This window comes from Fonsecaea monophora (genome assembly GCF_001642475.1).
Source record: "Fonsecaea monophora strain CBS 269.37 chromosome Unknown Scaff51, whole genome shotgun sequence".
NCBI classification, from domain to species: domain Eukaryota; kingdom Fungi; phylum Ascomycota; class Eurotiomycetes; order Chaetothyriales; family Herpotrichiellaceae; genus Fonsecaea; species Fonsecaea monophora.
Window position 1 is genome coordinate 105,387 of NW_019173982.1, and position 18,744 is coordinate 124,130.

General features: G+C 53.3%; 10 protein-coding genes across 10 annotated transcripts; 4 read left to right on the plus strand and 6 right to left on the minus strand.

Annotated features, from left to right (window-relative positions):
• Positions 1 to 586: 586 nt before the first annotated feature.
• AYO21_06984 (hypothetical protein) lies at positions 587 to 2,284 on the minus strand (the record flags this gene model as incomplete). The annotated part of the gene is made up of 1 exon (XM_022656942.1): positions 587 to 2,284. One exon carries the CDS (start codon positions 2,282 to 2,284, stop codon positions 587 to 589), a length of 1,698 nt encoding a protein of 565 aa, XP_022510741.1.
• Positions 2,285 to 3,203: 919 nt separating this feature from the next.
• On the minus strand, positions 3,204 to 5,164 carry AYO21_06985 (hypothetical protein; the record flags this gene model as incomplete). Its single annotated transcript, XM_022656943.1, has 3 exons — positions 3,204 to 4,769; positions 4,814 to 5,103; positions 5,155 to 5,164. The coding sequence occupies 3 exons, from the start codon at positions 5,162 to 5,164 to the stop codon at positions 3,204 to 3,206; spliced, it is 1,866 nt and encodes a 621-aa protein (XP_022510742.1).
• Positions 5,165 to 5,391: 227 nt separating this feature from the next.
• Positions 5,392 to 6,525, plus strand: AYO21_06986 (hypothetical protein; the record flags this gene model as incomplete). Its single annotated transcript, XM_022656944.1, has 1 exon — positions 5,392 to 6,525. One exon carries the CDS (start codon positions 5,392 to 5,394, stop codon positions 6,523 to 6,525), a length of 1,134 nt encoding a protein of 377 aa, XP_022510743.1.
• A 434-nt stretch (positions 6,526 to 6,959) lies between these two features.
• AYO21_06987 (serine hydroxymethyltransferase, cytosolic) lies at positions 6,960 to 8,673 on the plus strand (the record flags this gene model as incomplete). Its single annotated transcript, XM_022656945.1, has 4 exons — positions 6,960 to 7,010; positions 7,122 to 7,172; positions 7,279 to 7,643; positions 7,710 to 8,673. 4 exons carry the CDS (start codon positions 6,960 to 6,962, stop codon positions 8,671 to 8,673), a joined length of 1,431 nt encoding a protein of 476 aa, XP_022510744.1.
• Positions 8,674 to 9,565: 892 nt separating this feature from the next.
• On the minus strand, positions 9,566 to 10,294 carry AYO21_06988 (hypothetical protein; the record flags this gene model as incomplete). Its single annotated transcript, XM_022656946.1, has 1 exon — positions 9,566 to 10,294. The coding sequence occupies one exon, from the start codon at positions 10,292 to 10,294 to the stop codon at positions 9,566 to 9,568; it is 729 nt and encodes a 242-aa protein (XP_022510745.1).
• A 735-nt stretch (positions 10,295 to 11,029) lies between these two features.
• On the plus strand, positions 11,030 to 11,672 carry AYO21_06989 (hypothetical protein; the record flags this gene model as incomplete). The annotated part of the gene is made up of 2 exons (XM_022656947.1): positions 11,030 to 11,182; positions 11,325 to 11,672. The coding sequence occupies 2 exons, from the start codon at positions 11,030 to 11,032 to the stop codon at positions 11,670 to 11,672; spliced, it is 501 nt and encodes a 166-aa protein (XP_022510746.1).
• Positions 11,673 to 11,798: 126 nt separating this feature from the next.
• AYO21_06990 (hypothetical protein) lies at positions 11,799 to 12,947 on the minus strand (the record flags this gene model as incomplete). Its single annotated transcript, XM_022656948.1, has 1 exon — positions 11,799 to 12,947. One exon carries the CDS (start codon positions 12,945 to 12,947, stop codon positions 11,799 to 11,801), a length of 1,149 nt encoding a protein of 382 aa, XP_022510747.1.
• Positions 12,948 to 13,403: 456 nt separating this feature from the next.
• AYO21_06991 (hypothetical protein) lies at positions 13,404 to 13,922 on the minus strand (the record flags this gene model as incomplete). Its single annotated transcript, XM_022656949.1, has 1 exon — positions 13,404 to 13,922. One exon carries the CDS (start codon positions 13,920 to 13,922, stop codon positions 13,404 to 13,406), a length of 519 nt encoding a protein of 172 aa, XP_022510748.1.
• Positions 13,923 to 14,444: 522 nt separating this feature from the next.
• Positions 14,445 to 15,667, plus strand: AYO21_06992 (hypothetical protein; the record flags this gene model as incomplete). Its single annotated transcript, XM_022656950.1, has 3 exons — positions 14,445 to 14,478; positions 14,556 to 14,631; positions 14,890 to 15,667. The coding sequence occupies 3 exons, from the start codon at positions 14,445 to 14,447 to the stop codon at positions 15,665 to 15,667; spliced, it is 888 nt and encodes a 295-aa protein (XP_022510749.1).
• A 234-nt stretch (positions 15,668 to 15,901) lies between these two features.
• AYO21_06993 (hypothetical protein) lies at positions 15,902 to 18,379 on the minus strand (the record flags this gene model as incomplete). The annotated part of the gene is made up of 3 exons (XM_022656951.1): positions 15,902 to 16,474; positions 16,498 to 18,005; positions 18,058 to 18,379. 3 exons carry the CDS (start codon positions 18,377 to 18,379, stop codon positions 15,902 to 15,904), a joined length of 2,403 nt encoding a protein of 800 aa, XP_022510750.1.
• Positions 18,380 to 18,744: the final 365 nt, after the last annotated feature.

Here is an 18,744-nt window from a genome sequence, read left to right on the forward strand (position 1 = left end):
GTACCTCTCTCTGTAGGGAGGGGGACCGACAGTTACTAGATAGAAGAAGATAGGTCCACAGTCACGTATGTAGACGTACAACTCTCGATAACGTACACACACTCATATGCATCCATCCATCCATCTGTCCACCAACCCATAACTCCAAGGCTCAACTCGATGTATCGTGGTATCATCTTGCTTAAGACGGAAAAAAAAAGACAAGACACATGGCATAGCATGACATGGCATGAAAAAGACGCCTGTATCTCGCCGCGATATGCAGAAGAGCACTCTGCTCGAAAATGCTGCCGCCGCCCTCCCACCCAACCAACCAACCCCCCTTTGTAAGATCCCTTTAGCTCCGTACCATGCGAGGGAGGATTATCCTCCCTAAGAATTCATTCCCCGTTGTCTGGGCGCAAATCACGCACCAGAGAATCAGTGTCGGGACTCTTTTGTCCCAGCTCGGCCGTCGTGATGGGTATCATAAGGTTTTGAGGCCAATTCGTATTCATCAAATCTCCATCTCCAGTGTACGTTACCCGGTCGGTGATTTTTCATCGTACCGGTGCTTCCCGCACAGTTGTCAGTCTGTCAACTCATGCTAGACGACAACCTGTCGCTGTGCCGTCTCAGTGACGGCCATGGGCACAGCACATTGCGGGTTTAGCTTCTTCAAAGTCATATTGGTAGTGGCGAACAACTTGTTCTTGTCCTTTTCTCTGATGGTTTTTCTGGCTTGCGATTTGGCAAGGTCAACATCTGATATGCAATCCTCGCTTCCGTGGTCTTTCCCCTCCATCGAGATTGGCTCAACTGTCCCTTGCTGCTGTGATTGTTGCAGAGGCCAGGTCTTGCCAGAACTCATCTGATAAAGCTGTGGTGTTGGGGTCGTATCTTGGTCTCTTAGCCTTTCGAGATGACTCCTGTCAGACTTTTGCGAGTCAGAGAGTCCCACACTGGTACCGTGTCCGTGGTCTCTGGCCTGGACAACATCGGCTTTGCTGAAACGGGGTAACTCTTCACTCGTAGAGTGATAGACCATGGGATTTTCGGCCAGTGGTGGTCCACCAAAGCGCTCGCCCAGACAGCGCAGGATGGCGACAAAATATTGGTGCAGGAAAGTAAAGATGTTTTCGTCGCCTACAATCTCTGCTAAGCTACGCGGTGTAGCTTGCCCAACACGCCGCGGGTGACCGTCTGGGTCAACCGACCGAGCCGTCAAAAAGGAAGACACAGGAGTGTAATTCCTGGCGGTCGATTTACCACTGACGTCCAGGGACTCGGCCTCCTTTTCTTCTTTGCAGCGTTGCTGCTGAGCTGCTGCCTCAATGCCCTTGGCCATCCGGGCGAACGATTCCCAAAGCATGGGACAAGCTTGAAACGCGCGACTGGCGTCTTTCCCCGCTAGGGCGAGGAAAGCGTAGGCCCGCCGTCGGCCCCGAGCTTTGAGATCAGTGAGTCGAAACACATATGCAATGGTGTAGCCCGTATTTGAATCACCGAAGCAGAGAGGGCCGTCTGACATGCCTCGTGGGAGGAGTTCACACGACAAAGTTCGAATGACCGAAGCACGTAGTTGGGCATAGCTCTCACGGTCGGCGGGAGATTTCGCGGTGAGGTATGTTAACGTGTGATCGTGGCAATCATCGGATCGATGAGACTGTGGATGCGATGTCGTATGGAACGAGTCAGATGACGTGACCGATGAGCCGTAGGACGAGGGTTTGGACTCGTCGGAGATATTAAAACTGCTATTCCTTCTCTTCCTCTCTCGTAGACATACAAATTCTCTTGAGCGAAGCACTGGCGCCCCTGTGTTGACGGGATTTTGATGATCCGCCCTCTTGCTACCAGGTGCGCCGGCAGGGAGCCTTTCGGCTACTGACTTGGGGATGGAGAAACTGCAGCTGGCACAGGTATCGTCCTGGTTTCGACCATAGCGCCACTGTGACGAGAGCGTCCGTGTCTGGTCAACTGTCTGAAAGAGCGGGTGCTTCTCGATGGTAGGGCTTTCAGGTTCTGTTTCTGAGTCGATCGCGGTGGATGCGCCAGAAATGTCGGTAGGCCAGGTGGAATTCGTGTCGGTTTTTCTCAGTGTCGCCGGTGTCTGGAGGGCTTGTGAGGATTCAAGGGAGGAATTCTGGACCTGGGTGGTAAGTGATTCGGTGGATGAAGACGCTCTTAGAGGAGGCGACGGTGGAAGGCATAGTGCACATTCCAGCGGAAGGACTTGTGTACAGAGAACGGATTTGGGGCCATGCGCCTCGCAGAAATGGGTGAGTGCGAGAGTGAAGTCCATGGTGTTCTTCTCGTCCTTCTCTCTTTGTCTCTCCTTTTCTCTCAACCTATCCACAAACTCTGCTACAGTCTGAGGAGGTGGACGTTGCACATGTTTCGGTTTGTCAGGCGGACGCAGCGGGCTGAGGCGGGGCCAGCCATGAGTGCCTGTGTTTATAAGGGTAGCAGTTGAGTGTCTTGGGTGAGGGTTCACTTCAGTTCGGCAGTCAAGTCGAAGCGTGAATCGCAACGAGGTGAAGATGACGATCAAAGGGGAGGGTAAGAGCTCGTGTGCTCGATCGAAGGAAGGGAGCGAAGCCTAGGAACGTAACAAGTCAACTGGAACCGCGGGTCCGGAACATGTGGAGATTGGCGTCGTTGGTTGCGGGAAAATCAGAGATCTCGATGAAGATGGTCTGAGGGTGCCAGGGAGAACAATACTTGTACAGAACAATGGCGCTGTCCGCAGCCAACAAGACAAGAAGTTGTACAAATAGTTTACTTTTCAGTGGTCTCATTCACCTTTGTCACGGGTGTTGAACAAGTTGAGGCAGTGATGATGGTCTGGCCTTTTTGGAGGGCTTGGAGGGCCTTTTTCTGGCGCAGACCGCCACTTGTTCCACTTGTTCGATGGATTCTTAGGCATTCGGCCGCATCCAATCAGGCCTGGCTCGATGACTGAAGTCTCTTGCGATCGAGGCAATTGTGGGCGACGCTCGCCGCGAGTAATAATCTTCTCGCCCATTTGCCCAACCCTTCTCGGCTTCTCTGACTTGCATCCGCCTGCAGTCTAGTGCACCGTTTGCGCCACTACTCATGCGAGAGAGTTACCAACTAGTACCCGGCCGCGCCAGTATTCGTTCTGCTGATGCTGGCTTGGCTCAGTCGAACTGCTGCCGATAGCCGTCTGCTCAGAAACGACTGGATGCTCCCTTGCGCAGTTATTTTGTTTGGCTGTCGGTCTTCTTTCTGTACAATTCCCTCTGCGCCCAATCTGGCTTGAATCTCCCATCTGTGGTTGCTTTTGGCACCACGAGGGCTACACGGCGATCTTGTTCCTGGATCTCATGCACCTGCAGTTCGCCTGCTGTAATAAGAGTGATCTTCCTTTTGGGGATGTCGATCTTCTGCACAAGAGCGAGCCCCAAACATCGAGAACACTCTGCCAGAAACGGAAAGGAACTTTCCAGTTCACCTTGCTGCTGCCAGAGCGGGAGATCTTCCTCCGTCCGAAATATTCCGTTTCGTTGGCCATGCTGATTACTTGCACCGATTTCGCTGACATCACATGTTGCATTTGCAGCAACGGGGGTTCTGAGTGCCAATACAGCAACAATACTTCCTTCCAGCGCATCATAAGTGTCCTCAGGTGCGACATGGCCTCCAAGCAGGATGATTGCCGAGATATTTGCGGCAATACCCCTGTATGTCAGAGCCAGAGACTGAGATGCTGTTACTAAAACCGGAGTGTCGTCCCAGTATGGGTGGTCGAAAGGTGTGTCTCTCACATGGAAGTATGATTGCATCTGAAGGTCATGCTCCCGGAGCGGAGATATTTTGTCAAAGACCTGAGCCGGAAACTGGTGGATGCGACAACTTCGCATCTCTGCGAGTGGTTTCCACGGCTCTAAATGTGGTGATCCTGGGCTGGAGTCCAGACAAACAATATCAGACGGAGACAGCTTCATCCAGAGCTTGGTCGCCATGGTATTGTCGATGGCATTCAGCCACTTTCCGCATGTAACAAGGACAGGTGCACCCTCGAATTCGCCGCGACATTTTTGTTCAACATCCAGTAAATCCAAGATGCGATCAATGTGCCAGTTGGCCAGGTCTCTTGATTCTACCTCACCAAGGAAATGTTTTGCCAACACCCGGCTGGATCCTTCTCGATACGCGGGCAGAATATTGGCAAACGGGGGGCCAAAAACGGGGTTCGCAATATGCACTAAACTGATCATTCCTGGAGGAGCAAACTCTGGCATATCCGTGTCTAGGTCCAACAGGATGACGCCTGTCTGGTAGGTATTATCTGTTCGGGCGGGCTTTTTGGTAAGAAGGCGATTGAGAATACACCGCGTCAAGGTCGAAAGCCCCGATGAACGTTTGCCGCATATTAGGACTCTTCGTGGCGTGATTGTGTCAGGAGCGGAAAAGTCGGTCAACAGTGATTTCCAGCAGGTGGTGTCCAGCTCCTTCAGACGCCGTGGAGCCTTCGGATCTTGTTCGAAAGAGTGGCCCAGCACGTAGAAAGATGACACCGCGGGGTTGACGCCAAACGGAGTCCACATTCCCCGGAGTCCGACGTAAGGAAGATCCCTGACCCCGTCATCGAGAGAATCAAGCTGAATTTCGACACTCGAGCTCAGGGCTTCAATCGGAGGAAGTGCATGAGTGGCGGGAGCATAGATGCGATAAGCAACCGTCGTAGCAGTAAGAAGCGCGCCATAGAGGGAAACAGTTCCTTGCTTTACCCACAACGTGTATGCTCCCAATACAACACATTTCTGAGGAAGTCAGTATAACTTCGCCATGTTCGCTTTGATCATACCTGGCGTCGAGAGAGTTTGATCTTGACTGATCGCTCAGTCAACTGCTCAATTTCTCGAGTCGAGCTAAACTGCACTGCAGAAGCTTCAACAAGCGTTGCAAACTGGTTTGAACTCTGGGTCCCTTCATTCTCAGACGAGCTGGCGCTCTCCACGGGTGGAACAATAGATGCAGCCTCACTTAGATTGGACTTTGATGCTGGTGCAGGAGCGACTTCGCGGGAAATCGATGCAGTCTCCTGCACATCCCGCAAGAGCCGCCGTCTTGCGACTGCGCTTAGTTTTCCACCATCTGTTCCACTGTCAGCGCCTTTGGGCTACCGTAAAGGAGATTTTGACGTACTAGCTGGCATAAAATGAAGTGATGAAGAGCACAGAATCACCCACTCGCAGCTGCACACAAAGTCGCTGGATGAAAACCCTCGAACAGGCTATACCATATATGGATTAGCTCCGGCTGTTCCCGCCTAAGGTTATTTGATGCTGGCAGATCCACCTCTTCAAATTTCTCCAACTTTTTTTATTTCACTTTGATAACACTCTGCCTATACAAGGCTTTACCTACGAAAAATCCCCAGACATGGGCAAAACTTCCCCGGTAGCGCGGGAAAGTGCCCTCAGCGAAGCTCGAATCATAGATTCGAGCGACGAGGCTGAAGGCAGACCTGCTTCAAAGCGGAAAACTCCAAATTCAAAGTCGAGATCGTCTCAATCGAAGACTCTGAATGGTACCAATGCTTCGTCATCGAAACACAGTCGGGAGGTGTTGACTTCGAATGCCTCATCTTCCACAACAGCGTCAGATAACGAGACCGATGAAGGAGAGGAAGAATCGGGCGACGAAGAACGAGAAAGAGTAGAAGACGAGGATGAGGAGGGTGACTCAGACAAGGAGTCAGCATCAAGTTCGAGCTCTTCACCCAGCCGAAAAAGACCATCTCCAGGGCCCCCAGAGACACCGTCAAACAAGAGGATCAAATCTACTACAAAACATAAAGTCAGCATTCCTCCCAAGCCCTTCAAACCGCCTAAAGGCTACGAACCGCTCACGTGGTCGGCATCGGACTATGCATCCGACATGGATCTCTTCGACGATTTGTCCAATAAACAAATTTGGCACATCTCTGTACCCAGTTCAGTCTCCATCGACTCAATCAAAGAGCTCGACATTGAGGCAGTGCTGAGGGGACAACCGATCCTGAGTCGGAATGGCGTCGATTATGGCATGAACCCTCTGCCGCCCAAGGACGAAGTCATCCTCCTGCCTCGCGGCTCCGGCGGGAAGTACAAGCTATGCTCCGGGAAGATTGAAAGGAGTTTCCACATGCGGGAGGTCGATACGACAAAGTTTCAATCTCAGCCAAAGGCAGGGACGCCGGTGGTCTTCACAGCAACCCAGACTGGCGCACCTAAACAAATCCGAAAACAGCCCGAAGGACTCAAGATGCGCTATGTGCCTTATGGGGCCTTTCCGTCGCATGCGCATGAGCCAGAAGATGTGGAGATGCGTGATACATTGCAAATTCCACCCGACGTTGACCACCAGGCACCTTCTTCCCCGGCACAGTCTAGAAAAGCACGACAGAAACAGGCCAATGGAGAAGCAGGCAACGAAAAGAGTCCGGAAAAGAAGCTGCGGGGTGCAGACACGCCAGCCTCGAGCGAAAAGAAGAAGAAAAAGAAGCGGAAGCTGGTTGATGGACAGGTCCTGTAGAGGGAGTGGACGATATGGTCCGGTTGATAGATTTCCCTTGCATGGTGCTGATGGGTGATGGATGGGATTGCGATGTTTGTACTTGGGTATAGCACATAAGCCTGCATCTGGTAAGCTAACTATTTTCAAAGCGGGCGTAGTAACGATATGCTCCACCGTACCTATACCCTGGCGTGCCTGGACCAACCGGGTGACAGACCCTGGCAACTTTTTTCCCAAAATGTGGCATGAATACACTTTTTCGCGGGGAAGTATCACACGCAGAAAAGAAAGAAAAAAGGTGCTCCCGTGTCCCTCCATATTTTTGGCAGTCCGCCATTCTCTCTCTTCCTCTGTCCCTTGTTTTCTCCAATTGTCTGGCACTCCTCTGCTAGGCACTACCTCTGAATCACAGCTGTCTTCACAAGCATTGACTTGTAACAACTCCAGCAATCATGGGTTCCGCACCTACGAGCAGTTATGCTCTCTCCCAGACTCATCGAGAGGTAAGTTTGAGAGGGCAATTCTCCTGTGGTTCTGTCATGCTACTACCCCATTCCTGTCAATGGAGAGGATTTAACCTTGCTAACTGGAGATTGTTTCTTGCGGCTGTATAGATGCTCGAGAAGTCCCTCGTCGACTCGGACCCGGAGATCGCAGAGATCATGGTACGTCGTCCCTCTCGCCCTACCCCAGCACCTACCAACCGACCTTTCCCTGCAATCACATGCGTATGTACATGTATAACATGCTCACACAATGCTGTATGCATAGAAAAAAGAAATCAAGCGTCAGCGCGAGTCCATCATCCTCATTGCCTCGGAGAACGTCACCTCCCGGGCTGTCTTCGACGCCCTCGGCTCCCCCATGTCCAACAAGTACAGCGAAGGCTACCCCGGCGCGCGTTACTATGGTGGCAACCAGTTCATCGATGCCATCGAACTCACGTGCCAAAGCCGGGCCTTGAAGGCCTTCCATTTAGACCCGGAGAAGTGGGGCGTCAACGTACAGTGCTTGAGCGGCAGCCCCGCAAACCTGCAAGTATACCAGGCGCTGATGAGGCCTCATGATCGGTTGATGGGGTTGGATCTGCCGCATGGAGGACATCTGAGTCACGGGTACCAGACGGCGCAGAGGAAGTAAGCAAGAACATGCCCCAAAAACATACGTCGTTGATATGGGATGGTGTATTAACAAAGACTCAGGATCTCCGCAGTTTCGACCTACTTCGAGACCTTCCCATACCGAGTCAACCTCGAGACTGGCATCATCGATTATGACCGCCTCGAAGAGAATGCGCTGATGTATCGCCCCAAGTGTATCGTCGCAGGAACCTCCGCCTACTGCCGTCTGATCGACTATGCCCGCATGAGACAAATCGCAGACAAAGTCGGCGCGTATCTGATCGTGGACATGGCACACATTTCTGGATTGATCGCCGCAGGTGTCATCCCAAGCCCCTTCGAACACGCCGACGTAGTCACCACGACCACCCACAAATCCCTGCGTGGTCCTCGAGGCGCGATGATCTTCTACCGCAAGGGTGTGCGCAGCACAGACCCCAAGACCGGGAAACAAATCCTCTACGACCTCGAGGGCCCCATCAATTTCTCCGTCTTCCCCGGTCACCAGGGTGGCCCGCACAACCACACAATCACCGCGTTGGCAGTCGCTCTGAAGCAAGCAGCAACGCCTGAGTTCCGCGCGTATCAGGAGCAGGTGATCAAGAACGCCAAAGCGCTGGAAGTTGAGTTCAAGGAGCTGGGCTACAAACTTGTTGCGGACGGGACAGACTCACACATGGTCCTGCTAGATCTCCGACCCCAGTCTCTGGACGGCGCGAGAGTCGAGGCCGTGTTGGAGCAGATCAACATTGCATGCAACAAGAACAGCATCCCCGGAGACAAGTCGGCGTTGACCCCTTGCGGCATCCGCATTGGTGCACCAGCCATGACCTCGCGCGGGTTCGGCGAGGAAGACTTCAAGAAAGTGGCCAGGTACATTGACGCGAGCATCAAGCTGTGCAAGAAGGTCCAGGGAGAACTGCCCAAGGAGGCCAATAAGCTGAAAGACTTCAAGGAGAAGGTGAGTAGCGAGAGCGTCGACGAGATCTTGAAGTTGAGGGCCGAGATCGCCGAGTGGGCCTCGAGTTTCCCCTTGCCGGTGTAGGCTCTCTCCTCTTTCCTGGGAAGCAAAAAATGCAAAAGGTGTCATGATGTGATGTGAATTGGCGTTCCCTTTTTTCCCTGGCGGTGTATCTCTGGCCACAATGCGTGCGGTCATGATGGTGTGACTCTCAAGACTTTTCAACGACTGTGGGAACTTTTATGGGCTGGTGAGAAAGAAAAGAGCGTGGAATCTGTATCTTCAACGATACCTACCTAGTTAAACTTAAGTGCCGTCTTTGAATTTGGAGGTTGACTCGCAGTCAATCAATCAATCAATCAATCAAGAAATCAAGGTCTCCGAAACTCGGTTTGGCCGCAACAGCATATCATGCATGGTGTGTTAGCCAGATGATAGCATAGGATATGAGCACGAGCACAGACGCGTCCGTGTGTGAAAAGACAACGAGATAAAATGACCAAAAATCGAGTGGTTTTGTCATCCTTCAGATCTCTCAAGAGTGCTTCGTATTTCATTCTCGTTCTGTTCACCCCTCGCTGGCAGTTTTGGTGCTCGCTATGATCTCTTGAGCTTGTTCATCTTCTCCTTCTCCTTCTTTCATCCTGCCTGAAAGTCCCGTCCACTGCGGCGGTGCAGACAGTCTGAGTCTGTCCTTTCACGGGGACAATCTCGTTCTTTTCCCGTCTTTTGCGCAGGGAAATCGGCATTCCCTGGGTGCAGTCGCTTTTTCTCAAGCGGCGGAAAAAGTGTTTCGGTCGATACCTGGATGGTACAGACGTAGGTAGTTTAGTAGGGAGTCTGGGAGGGGAGGCAGAGAGCCAGCGCGTGCGTTTAGCTGTGGTCGTAGCTCGGGTCACTCGAGTCGGCTTCGCACCAGTGAATTGAGTCCTTGCTCATCCATGGTCTTTGTCCTCCTTTTTCTTCTCTTCTCCATTCATCCTCCGGCTTCTCCTACACCCGTATCGCCCTCCTCAATCCCTGCCTTCGCCTCCTGATCCGTCATCTCAACGTCCCGCACTTGTTCGCTCCCCGCCTCGGCGGCGACCTCTCCCAAACGAGCCAGCCGCCCCTTGAGCCCCTTAATCATACGCTCTAACCTGCGGATCTCGTCTTCCTGTTCGGCCACCGTGCGGTCCATGTCCGGCAGCGCGGTCACCGCCGCGCGAGCCTTGGCCAGGCGCTGTTTCAGAGGGTAAACCTGCGCGGGGAGGTCTTTGAGGTCGAGGAGCGGCGCGCCGTAGAATAATGTCGTTGTTGCTGCTGCTCCTGTCGTTGTCGTTGTCGTTGGAGCTGTTGCAGCTGCGCCCGCACCGGGAAGGGGAGGTGGTGGCAGCGCCTGGCTTTGCTGCGACGGTGTCGTCGACGGGGGGTTCTGAGACGCCTGCTGCCCCTGCTGTGATGATGATATTGACAAAGACACCGAAAGTGGCTGTTGTGTTTGGTTGGTGGTGCTTTGTTGGTGGCCGTTCGTCTGAGCTTGTGTCTGTGCCTCTGTGAGGGGCCGCAGATGCTGTCGCTCTGGGTTCAGCAGGTCCAGGCGCACCAGAAGAAGCCATATATCGGGGAGGAACGAGAACGTAGAGGGAGAAGGGAACGGTGGGATGTCGGGGTGCGCTGTGGGCGTCGCTGGCGTCGTTGCGGTGGTGGTCGACGCAGGAGGCATGATTAGTTTTGTGTCCCCAAGTCCACTGCTGGGTGCTGTGTCTGCTATTGCTGTGCGTTAGTGGTTCCTGTCCCTTTAGACACCCAGCCCCGTTATTCAAGTAAAGTAAAGAGATGAAAGGGACAGGCGCACAAGGAACCACAGTCTGAGATGACAGATGAGAAGACAAAGCTTCAATTGAGATTGCCCTCTCATTCTTCGCAAAGCGGAGAAATTGGGGGGGAAGAATAACGCGCTTTGCTTCGGGACAAAAATCCATTGATTTAGCGCAGCCTTGTCCCGCGCGGATGGAATGCGGGGGGGGGGGGGGGGTTCAACGAGGCTGCGTGTGTGGTACGGGGTGCAACAGCTCGACGGGGGCAAGATCTCAGATCTCTTGGTGTTCGGGGACCTACCTACTCGGCGAGCTAGGTACCGTTCTCGCCGTCCCGTTGTGCCTAGAAATACAAGGAATACGAGTATATGTAGGTATTCCAGTTTACAGTAGGTATCTACTTAGGTACATATGTAGGGCCTTGTCCTGCCTTAAAACCCTTTCGCCATCTTGTAAAGAAATCACCTTTCTACCTTCCTACCTTCCTCTCACCCGCCTCCCTTTTCCGTCCGTCAAGGTCGTATAATTCACTTAAAAGTACCTGCCGTCGAGCTAGTTACTCGTCGAGTCGTGCCGTCATCGACTTTACTTTTACTTTCTACCCGCTTGTGCCTTCCACCGAAAAAGAAGCTTGGACAAACATGGCGACGAAACACCGCATGGTCAAACTCACGCTCTACGCGCGACGCAAGAGCCACCTCTCTGAGGACGAGTTCCAGAAGTACTGGACCGAGACGCACAGGGGCCTGGCGGTGGATTGGTTGGCAAAGTATGGTATTGTCAAGTACACACAGGTCAGTTTGCTCCCTGTTCGAAGTATTTATTGGAAGGCTCTTGAGAGGATGGCGGGGACCCTGTACACCCCTTCTGCCTCTCTTGCCGTTCTCGTAGGGGGTAGATCAGCCAGCCTCAAAGACTGCCACCACATGCTGCTAGGACACCTGTGATAAGAAATACCTTTCCAAACAGTCCGCTCACTCTCGCATCGGACAGTACCACACGCCTTCGGAGCTCATTTCAACCGCCATAGCAGGGTTTCCAGCGCTCCAGGGCGTGAAGAAACTCAACTTTGACGGCATTGGCGAGTTTCTCATGCCCGACGTGTCGTGCTTCCACAAGGCCCGCGAGGACCCGTACTACGCCGAGGTCATTGCGCCGGACGAGGACAAGTTGTTTGACTGGAACACGGCAGAGTGGACCATCGGCTGGGAGGAGGTGTACATCAAGGACGGGAAAGTCGTGGACATGCCCTTTGGTGATGCTGGTGAGGTGTCCAAGTCCTGATTGAATATTGTGGTAGGCGCGACAGGGTGGGATTCATCAACCCACCTCCAGGATCACCAGCAGGAGCAGCGCCAACACACCGCTTCAATCCTGTTTCCCGTATTTGGCGCCTGGCAGGGACTAGATTCATATATCGTTGAAACCAATGCAAGTCTTCTCACCGAGTCCCTTGTCCGCAACAGCCCAAGCCCACGCCCGCCCCGCCTCTCCCGTATACAGAGCGACAAGCTGGTCGTCTCGGCCCGCGTCCTTTAACCACCCAAAATCGCCCTCCAGGGCTTCGGTGGACATGCACGCCAGGAAATGCCGAAACTGCGCGTCGTCGTCCAGGGCCAGCGAATTGCCCGCTATGCCATGACACAGGCACGGGTGTTTCGTGAGTAGGCCCCTCTCCCAAATGTCCTCCTGGGCGGCTTTGATCGCCGAGTCGATTTTCCCCTGCAAGTTGGGGAAATGCGGCCGGAGAGATCTCAGGGCCAGGACGACGCCCGGTCCGCCGTGGCAGAACTGGACCAGTCTGTCGGACCCCGGTGGTAGAGACGACGGGAAGTTCCCGCTGGGGAGTTGCGTGTCGAGGAGGGACGAGAGGAGGTGCTCGACAGGCTGGGCGCACCGTGGAGACGAGACGACCAGCTGGCACAGGATGCCGAACGCGCCGTGTGCGGCGCCCAGGTACGCCTTGCCGTGCCACGTCCACGGCTGTTTCGAGGACAGGATCCGCCGCACGGTCTTGTCGATGGTGGCCTCGAGCAGGTCCCTCACCCTTGAGCCCTCCTCGCCAAACCCAGAGCGCGCCAGGCGCAGGAAGTAGAGATATCCCGCCCGGCCGTACAACCACTCGTCGGACCCGCCCGTGCCGTTGATGACACTCTCGTAGGCACATAGTTCCTGGGCAAGGCTGGGATCCTCCTCCATCGCCGCCCGGATGGCAAGCTGTGCGAGGACCTCGTTCCCAATCCCACAGTGACTCGAATCCACCGCCTCACGGCGTCTGGCGGACTGAGCCCCCAGGTCCAGATATGCCTGAGCCCAGTCCAGGAGTGATTGGCCCTTGAAGGTGAGGTCTGGGTAGAATTGAGAGAGGCGGTAGAACAAGTACGCCACAGATGTGGGCCCGTAGTAGAGGCCGTGGAAGGTCCAGCCGGTCGAGCATGTCTGGACGGGAGGGTTGTGGGTGTTGATGCGCGTGAGGGAGGCGAGGAGTTCTTGGTAGGCGTAGCACGCGTGATGAGAGAGCGATTTGTCATTTGGAAAGTGTCGACTTGACGAGCTCATCTTTTGGACTGGAATCCAAGGTCTGTCTCTCTTTTCTCTTCTCTCTCTCCAGTAAGGAGATTGTAGCCACGCTCTTGCTATGATGTTAGGGAGATTGTGAAGACTTGAAAGGACCACGTTGACTGAACGCGAGAGGCACAAACTTGCGATACGTGCCTTACATCATCTTGACGCCTGGTCTTGTCCGCTGTCCGCAGCTGCGCCTCCAACACAATCCATTCCCTTGCTCGTCCACATCATCCTATACAGACCCTGCGTACATCTAATGTTCTCAATGATGGATCGACGGCGACAGATGGGCAAATTCCACATCAAGGATCTTTTCGAATCACATGCCTAACAGGCGAGCTACACCAAGACATACACAGTTTTATATAAAGAGGGGAAGCAGGACAAGCCTTCACCATTTATTTGGACAGACAATCGATACATTTTTGCCCTCCCGTTGTCTCAATCTCACGGAGGTGTCGATGCTTGATTCAAAGGCAGCCTTCGCCATCTCACCCGAATCATACGATCCTCTCCCTCGAACTTGGCCGGATCGTCCAAGCTCAACTCCAGGTATTTGCCATCGCTCTCGTCGACAAATTTCATGATCCTCCTCTGGATGTCACCGACCAGATACGGCAGGTTCGAGTGCCTCATGTTGTGCTTCAAAATCGGCCGTCCTTGGGCGTCACCGCGTTCGTCCAGATAGAACGCTCCCGTATACGCGACATAGTTTCGTCCCACAGCCGCCCAGTCGGCATCTGAGCCGGTCTTGCGCCCTGCCCACTCTCCAAAGGGCTTCTGTCCTGGCGTCTGGAGTTGGGCCGACATGTAGCCATCGGGGGTGTACATGATGATGCCCTTTGCATCCTGGCCCATTGGATAGACTCTGTTTGATTCGTCATGGGGCAGGTAGGCGTAGTATTCAATCAACTCCCATGCGCCAATCAATTGAGAGCGGATAGAGCCTGGGTCGCCGGCTGCCATGGTTGCTTTCGCCGTTAGAGTTTTTTGGGTCGAGGTCGATATAGAAGGGATGTCAACAAAGACCAAGCTGGGTCGCGACAATATCTATCCAGCTCCCCAATGTCAACTGATGGGAAGCCTTGATTCTCCACGAACAGATGATAACCGAAGCTCGGTTGCTCCCCGCCTTTGCTGAATAAATAGTTCTCATTTCATCCACGGCCGGTATATGCAAATCGAAGATGTTTCAGGATAGCCGAACGCGCCGAGGAAAGCCTCAGAATTCCCCCGCGCTACTGTACGAGTCGTCAGGGATGTACCTGGTGAGGGATCCCAAATCAGGCAATCACTGCCTTGGTTACAATATGCCGTGCGTCGGTTTGAGGGATTGCAGATGGGAAGGAGGACTCCCCTCGCTTGTTGAAGACAAGGCTTATAGGGGGTGGACAACTTAAGACCGACGTCTTCTGTACGAAAGTCTAGATACAAGGCGCTTCACAATACTGACTCTGTAAGATTTGGGCCAAAGAGCTTGTAACAGACATGACAGAGGTCAAGATCACCGACAATGACATTGGTAAGCTCAAAATCAGGAATAGTCGGAGGCCCAAAATGTCAGCAGATCAAGGGGAACTGACTCGTCCTGTTGTGTAGGGGACAAATTGCGGGGGAAATCTGCGATCGTGACAGGCGGTTCTTCAGGTCAGTTTATCGTCGACATGGTCCAAAGGTATGACCAGCTGTGCTGACTCTAGCGACCAGGTATCGGCCAAGGTATGCGGTTGTTGTCAACTTTGCGCAAAGCATTTCATCCTCCAGCGCAGGTCAGCATTATGGTGCCAGACAAGCCATAGGAAACCCCCTCTCTTTTGTCAGAGTGCGAAAGGTTGATAAGAGGCTGGGAATGACTGTACTAGAGGTCAAGTGGACTATCTTGGCATCTTTTCGAGCATCCATCCTGGAGATGATAAGAACACACTGATTCCAGAGGCATAGGTATCGTGCATTACTTGACCAAGTGTGGCGTCAAAGTCTTGATCGGCGATGTGCAGCCACCGACTCAGCCTATCGATGGTCCAGTGTACCAAAAGACGGACGCTGGAAGCTGGGACGATCTGCTTGCCCTGTTCAAAAAGGCTCAGCAATTGTTTGGTCGAATCGATATAGTCGTACCCAACGCTGGCTTTGGTGACCGCGGCGACTACAACTTCAAGCAGGACGCCAATGGTGATCCCAGCAAGCCCGAGTTCGACTGTCTCGGAGTCACACTGATCGGCCAGATGTATACGGTGAAGTTGGCGCTGCATTATATGCGGTACCAAACTCCCCAGGGCGGAGTCATCGTGTCGACAGTGTCTCGGAGTGGCTATGATTGTCAGAGTATACCTGTGTATGCTGTAGCTAAGCATGGAATGATAGGCTTGATGCGTGGACTGAGAAATCACACGCCAGCTTGGAACGTCCGCTTGAATTCGATCGGCTCGCACATCACCGACACCGCAGCGACGAGAAGCGTGGAATGGTTGATTCCAAAGCTCAAGGAGGTCGGCATCCCTGTGAGCACGGTCGAGGAAACAGCCCGGGCAGCCGCATTCTTGGCCGCAAATGAAGCATATAACGGCTGTACCATTAGCATCATGGGAAGTGAATACCGTGAGTTGGAGAGTGGCGTGGAGAGACATAAGCGAGATATCATGGGAAATGATCCGAGATTCAACCCGAATCCTGAGCAGCAGGCGGTGCTGGGTAAGACTTCCCTTGGCTGAGTTTCGACTGTATGTCCCTGACTCCCGATCTAGAAACAATATTTCCGCCAGCCTCGAAGTGGTAGAGGTTTGTGAGAAGGCCGCGCTAGACACTCACTGTGTAGCGTGGAATTGGAGGGCGGTCAACCACTGGTCGAGCTGTGGGAGTTCGAAAGTCACATCGTGTGCAGATTTGCACCCCGAGACTCTCCTGGTTTTTACTGGCGAGAAGTTTGTGGTGGATATTCGTGCCTCTCAGATAATACAGATATGGCTCTCGCCTCGAAACCGAGTGTTTGGACCCCAGTAATACCTACCCAACGCTTTGTCCTTTTTCCTGGTCGGAGGCTCTTTGATCGCTTCCACATCCTGGTCGAATAAGTTCATGATCTTAGTTAGCCCGACTCGTTTGTATCTGATCCCGTGGTCCCCATCGGTGGCCTGGATGAGAAGGCAGTTCAGATGCCGGTCATCCTGAGAAACTGGTAAACAAAAGACTTGTGCATTGGGGCCGAATACCGAGGGTTCACTGGCAGGACTGTCCAGATATACGATGGATTGAGAGTCGCCAATAGGTTGGCCCTTCTGCATCAGACGCCAGCTGAATCGGTTTCGTGGATACTCCGGCTCAGCAGGCCGTCGCTTGCGTGCGTGGAATCCCATGGTGACAAAGTGCACCGGGCTCAGAAGAGAGGAGGCGAAGAGCAATGTCAAGATCAGTTTGTGCTGTTGCCAGGAGAGTGTTCTTAGGGTCACCATTGTCAGTAATATCGATATGCTGACCACAGTGACAGCGAGGAGCGCGGTACTCGGAGTATACCATTGCCACTGTACATGTCAGTAAAGCACACCGGGAAGGTTGCTGGACGACAACTTGCCATAGACTTGCGCATCGAGGTCAACGAGCTCTGATCCTGCTCTGCATCTGTCAACTCGATCCTCCTCAACACGCCTTTGAGAACAAGATAGCCGTCAGTGAGAATGCCAAACATGTCATCCTCAGTGCGATAGGTTAGTCTGACTACCTGGACTTCCACCAGAATGCCCTTGTCTGTTGTCTCTGGAAAGGTGACACCACGAGAAGTTTCGACAGAGGCCCATGAGAAAGTGGGAGCACGATATTGCCGTGGTCGAGTGTTCGGCAGTGGCTGCGCCGTCTTTCCTTCTTCCTCGCCGTCGTTGACATACCACAGTAACTGGCTCGCAAGGTAATTCTGCCACATGCCGGCGAGATATTGGTCCTCACTGCCATCCAGTCTCAAGATCCTTGTCATCATTCTCGCAATGCCGGACAACGCTATAAGTCGGTCTCTCTCGTCGCTCAGTTCCATCTTGGTGTACACCTCGACCATCCTTTTCCAGACCTCGTAGAGGTACAGCTTCGGTTCAATGGCCTCTACCATCCATTTCAAGCCCTTGGTACGCGACGAACTGTGCAATGACGCCAGTCTCAGCTCGCGAAGCCGCCTGCCGACTTCCCGATCCATGGCCTTTAAACGGGCCTGGTCGACGAGCTGACCCGCCTTCATCTGAAGATGGGGAAGGCCTTCTGGACGGCATTCTGCTCTGTCGAGTTCGCGGCATTCAAAGGCAATTTGGTCTTTACACCAATGCAATACCCTTGGTGCCAGAAGTCGCTCCTGGAAAACCCAAGATCGCCGGTTCACTGGTGCATTGTCGACATATTGGTCCCAGAACGACAGATCGGAAATGGTACACTCAACGACCTTCTGTCCATCTCCTGAGAGGTCTTGTGTTCGAAGGCTCACTGTGTCGAACCATTTCCGATCGGGGTCCCGGCGGTTGAATAGACCTTCAGAGCCATCGATGGCTGCAGTGGCAGAGATGTTGCAGTGGCTGAAAGCATATACCTTGTCCATCTGCGAACTTTCATGGAGCCAATCCTGTTCGTCCCCTTGGATTATACAGAGAGCATCGATCCAGATCCACCGCACACCTAACTCTCGTGCGAATTGCATTGCGTGCTGGAACGTTGTGGGGAGATGTTCTAACAGTATTGCAGTTTGCAAGTCGGCTCTATTCATATGTCGGAGCTTGGGGATTGTCATATGCCCCCATCGATGGCTCAAAGTAACATATCTCCCTTCAAAGAGTGGTTGGCCGTCCTTCTTCTCGGTATCCTTTTGTGACACCAGCCGTACGATATCCGTCTTAGCCTCCGGCATGGCTCGCAGGTCTATTAATCGTGTCGGGTACCATTGTATACTTGAAGCGGTCTGACATTTAGCATGGGTTCTTGCGCATACATCGATCCAATCTCTGGCCAGGTCGAAGACCTCTGGATCTGATGTATTTGCGCTTCTGGGAGTTGTTTGGAGATGGCTCGGCATGTTGGCGTCTTTATCCACGTCAGCAATCTCTGCAGAGGGACTGCAGCAATGGCAGCATACCATTCTGTTTTAAGACGAAGCTTGCGACTGTCGTCTTGGTCTGTTCAAGCTTGATGTCCAGACGGTAGACACCATTATAGCGAGGAAATCGTTGCAACAACGCACAGAGGAACCAGCTCCTCTCGAGACCGACCGGAGGGTTGATATGAAGATCTCTCAGTTTCTCGTCGATGACACGGCAGAGATAGCATTCTGCATCCTCGGCGGCGGCCTTGACGTTTTCTGCCGTTTCATGGTGCCAGAAACTCAGGGCCAGTTGTGAGCCAGAATCCCGGCGCCCCTTGTGTCCGTACAACATATCATGGCACACCTTGCAGACCATTGTGAAGAATCCAGAGGAATTCGAGATGGCATGGTTCTGGCAGAGAGGGGAGCATTTGGAACCAGGTGAAAGGACGTCCAAGTAGATGTATGAGGCTCTCCAGCCTTAGAATGTCCGGACGTCTGTCTGAAACAAGCATGGTTGAAGGAGCATGGCCCCGGGGCCCAAAACGCTTTGGGTTGTGCCAAACGCTCACTCCTCGGCCACTGTTGGTCCCACTCCTTTCCGGGCAGTTAGCTGTAATTGGTACTGGTCGTCCAGATTGAAGTACAAGTGACTAGCTATGCAGCCTGGTCTCGGTAAAAGGGGGGCGATTCAGCTGGGGACCCATGGCACCCCTTGACAGCAAATAGCAACAGAACCAG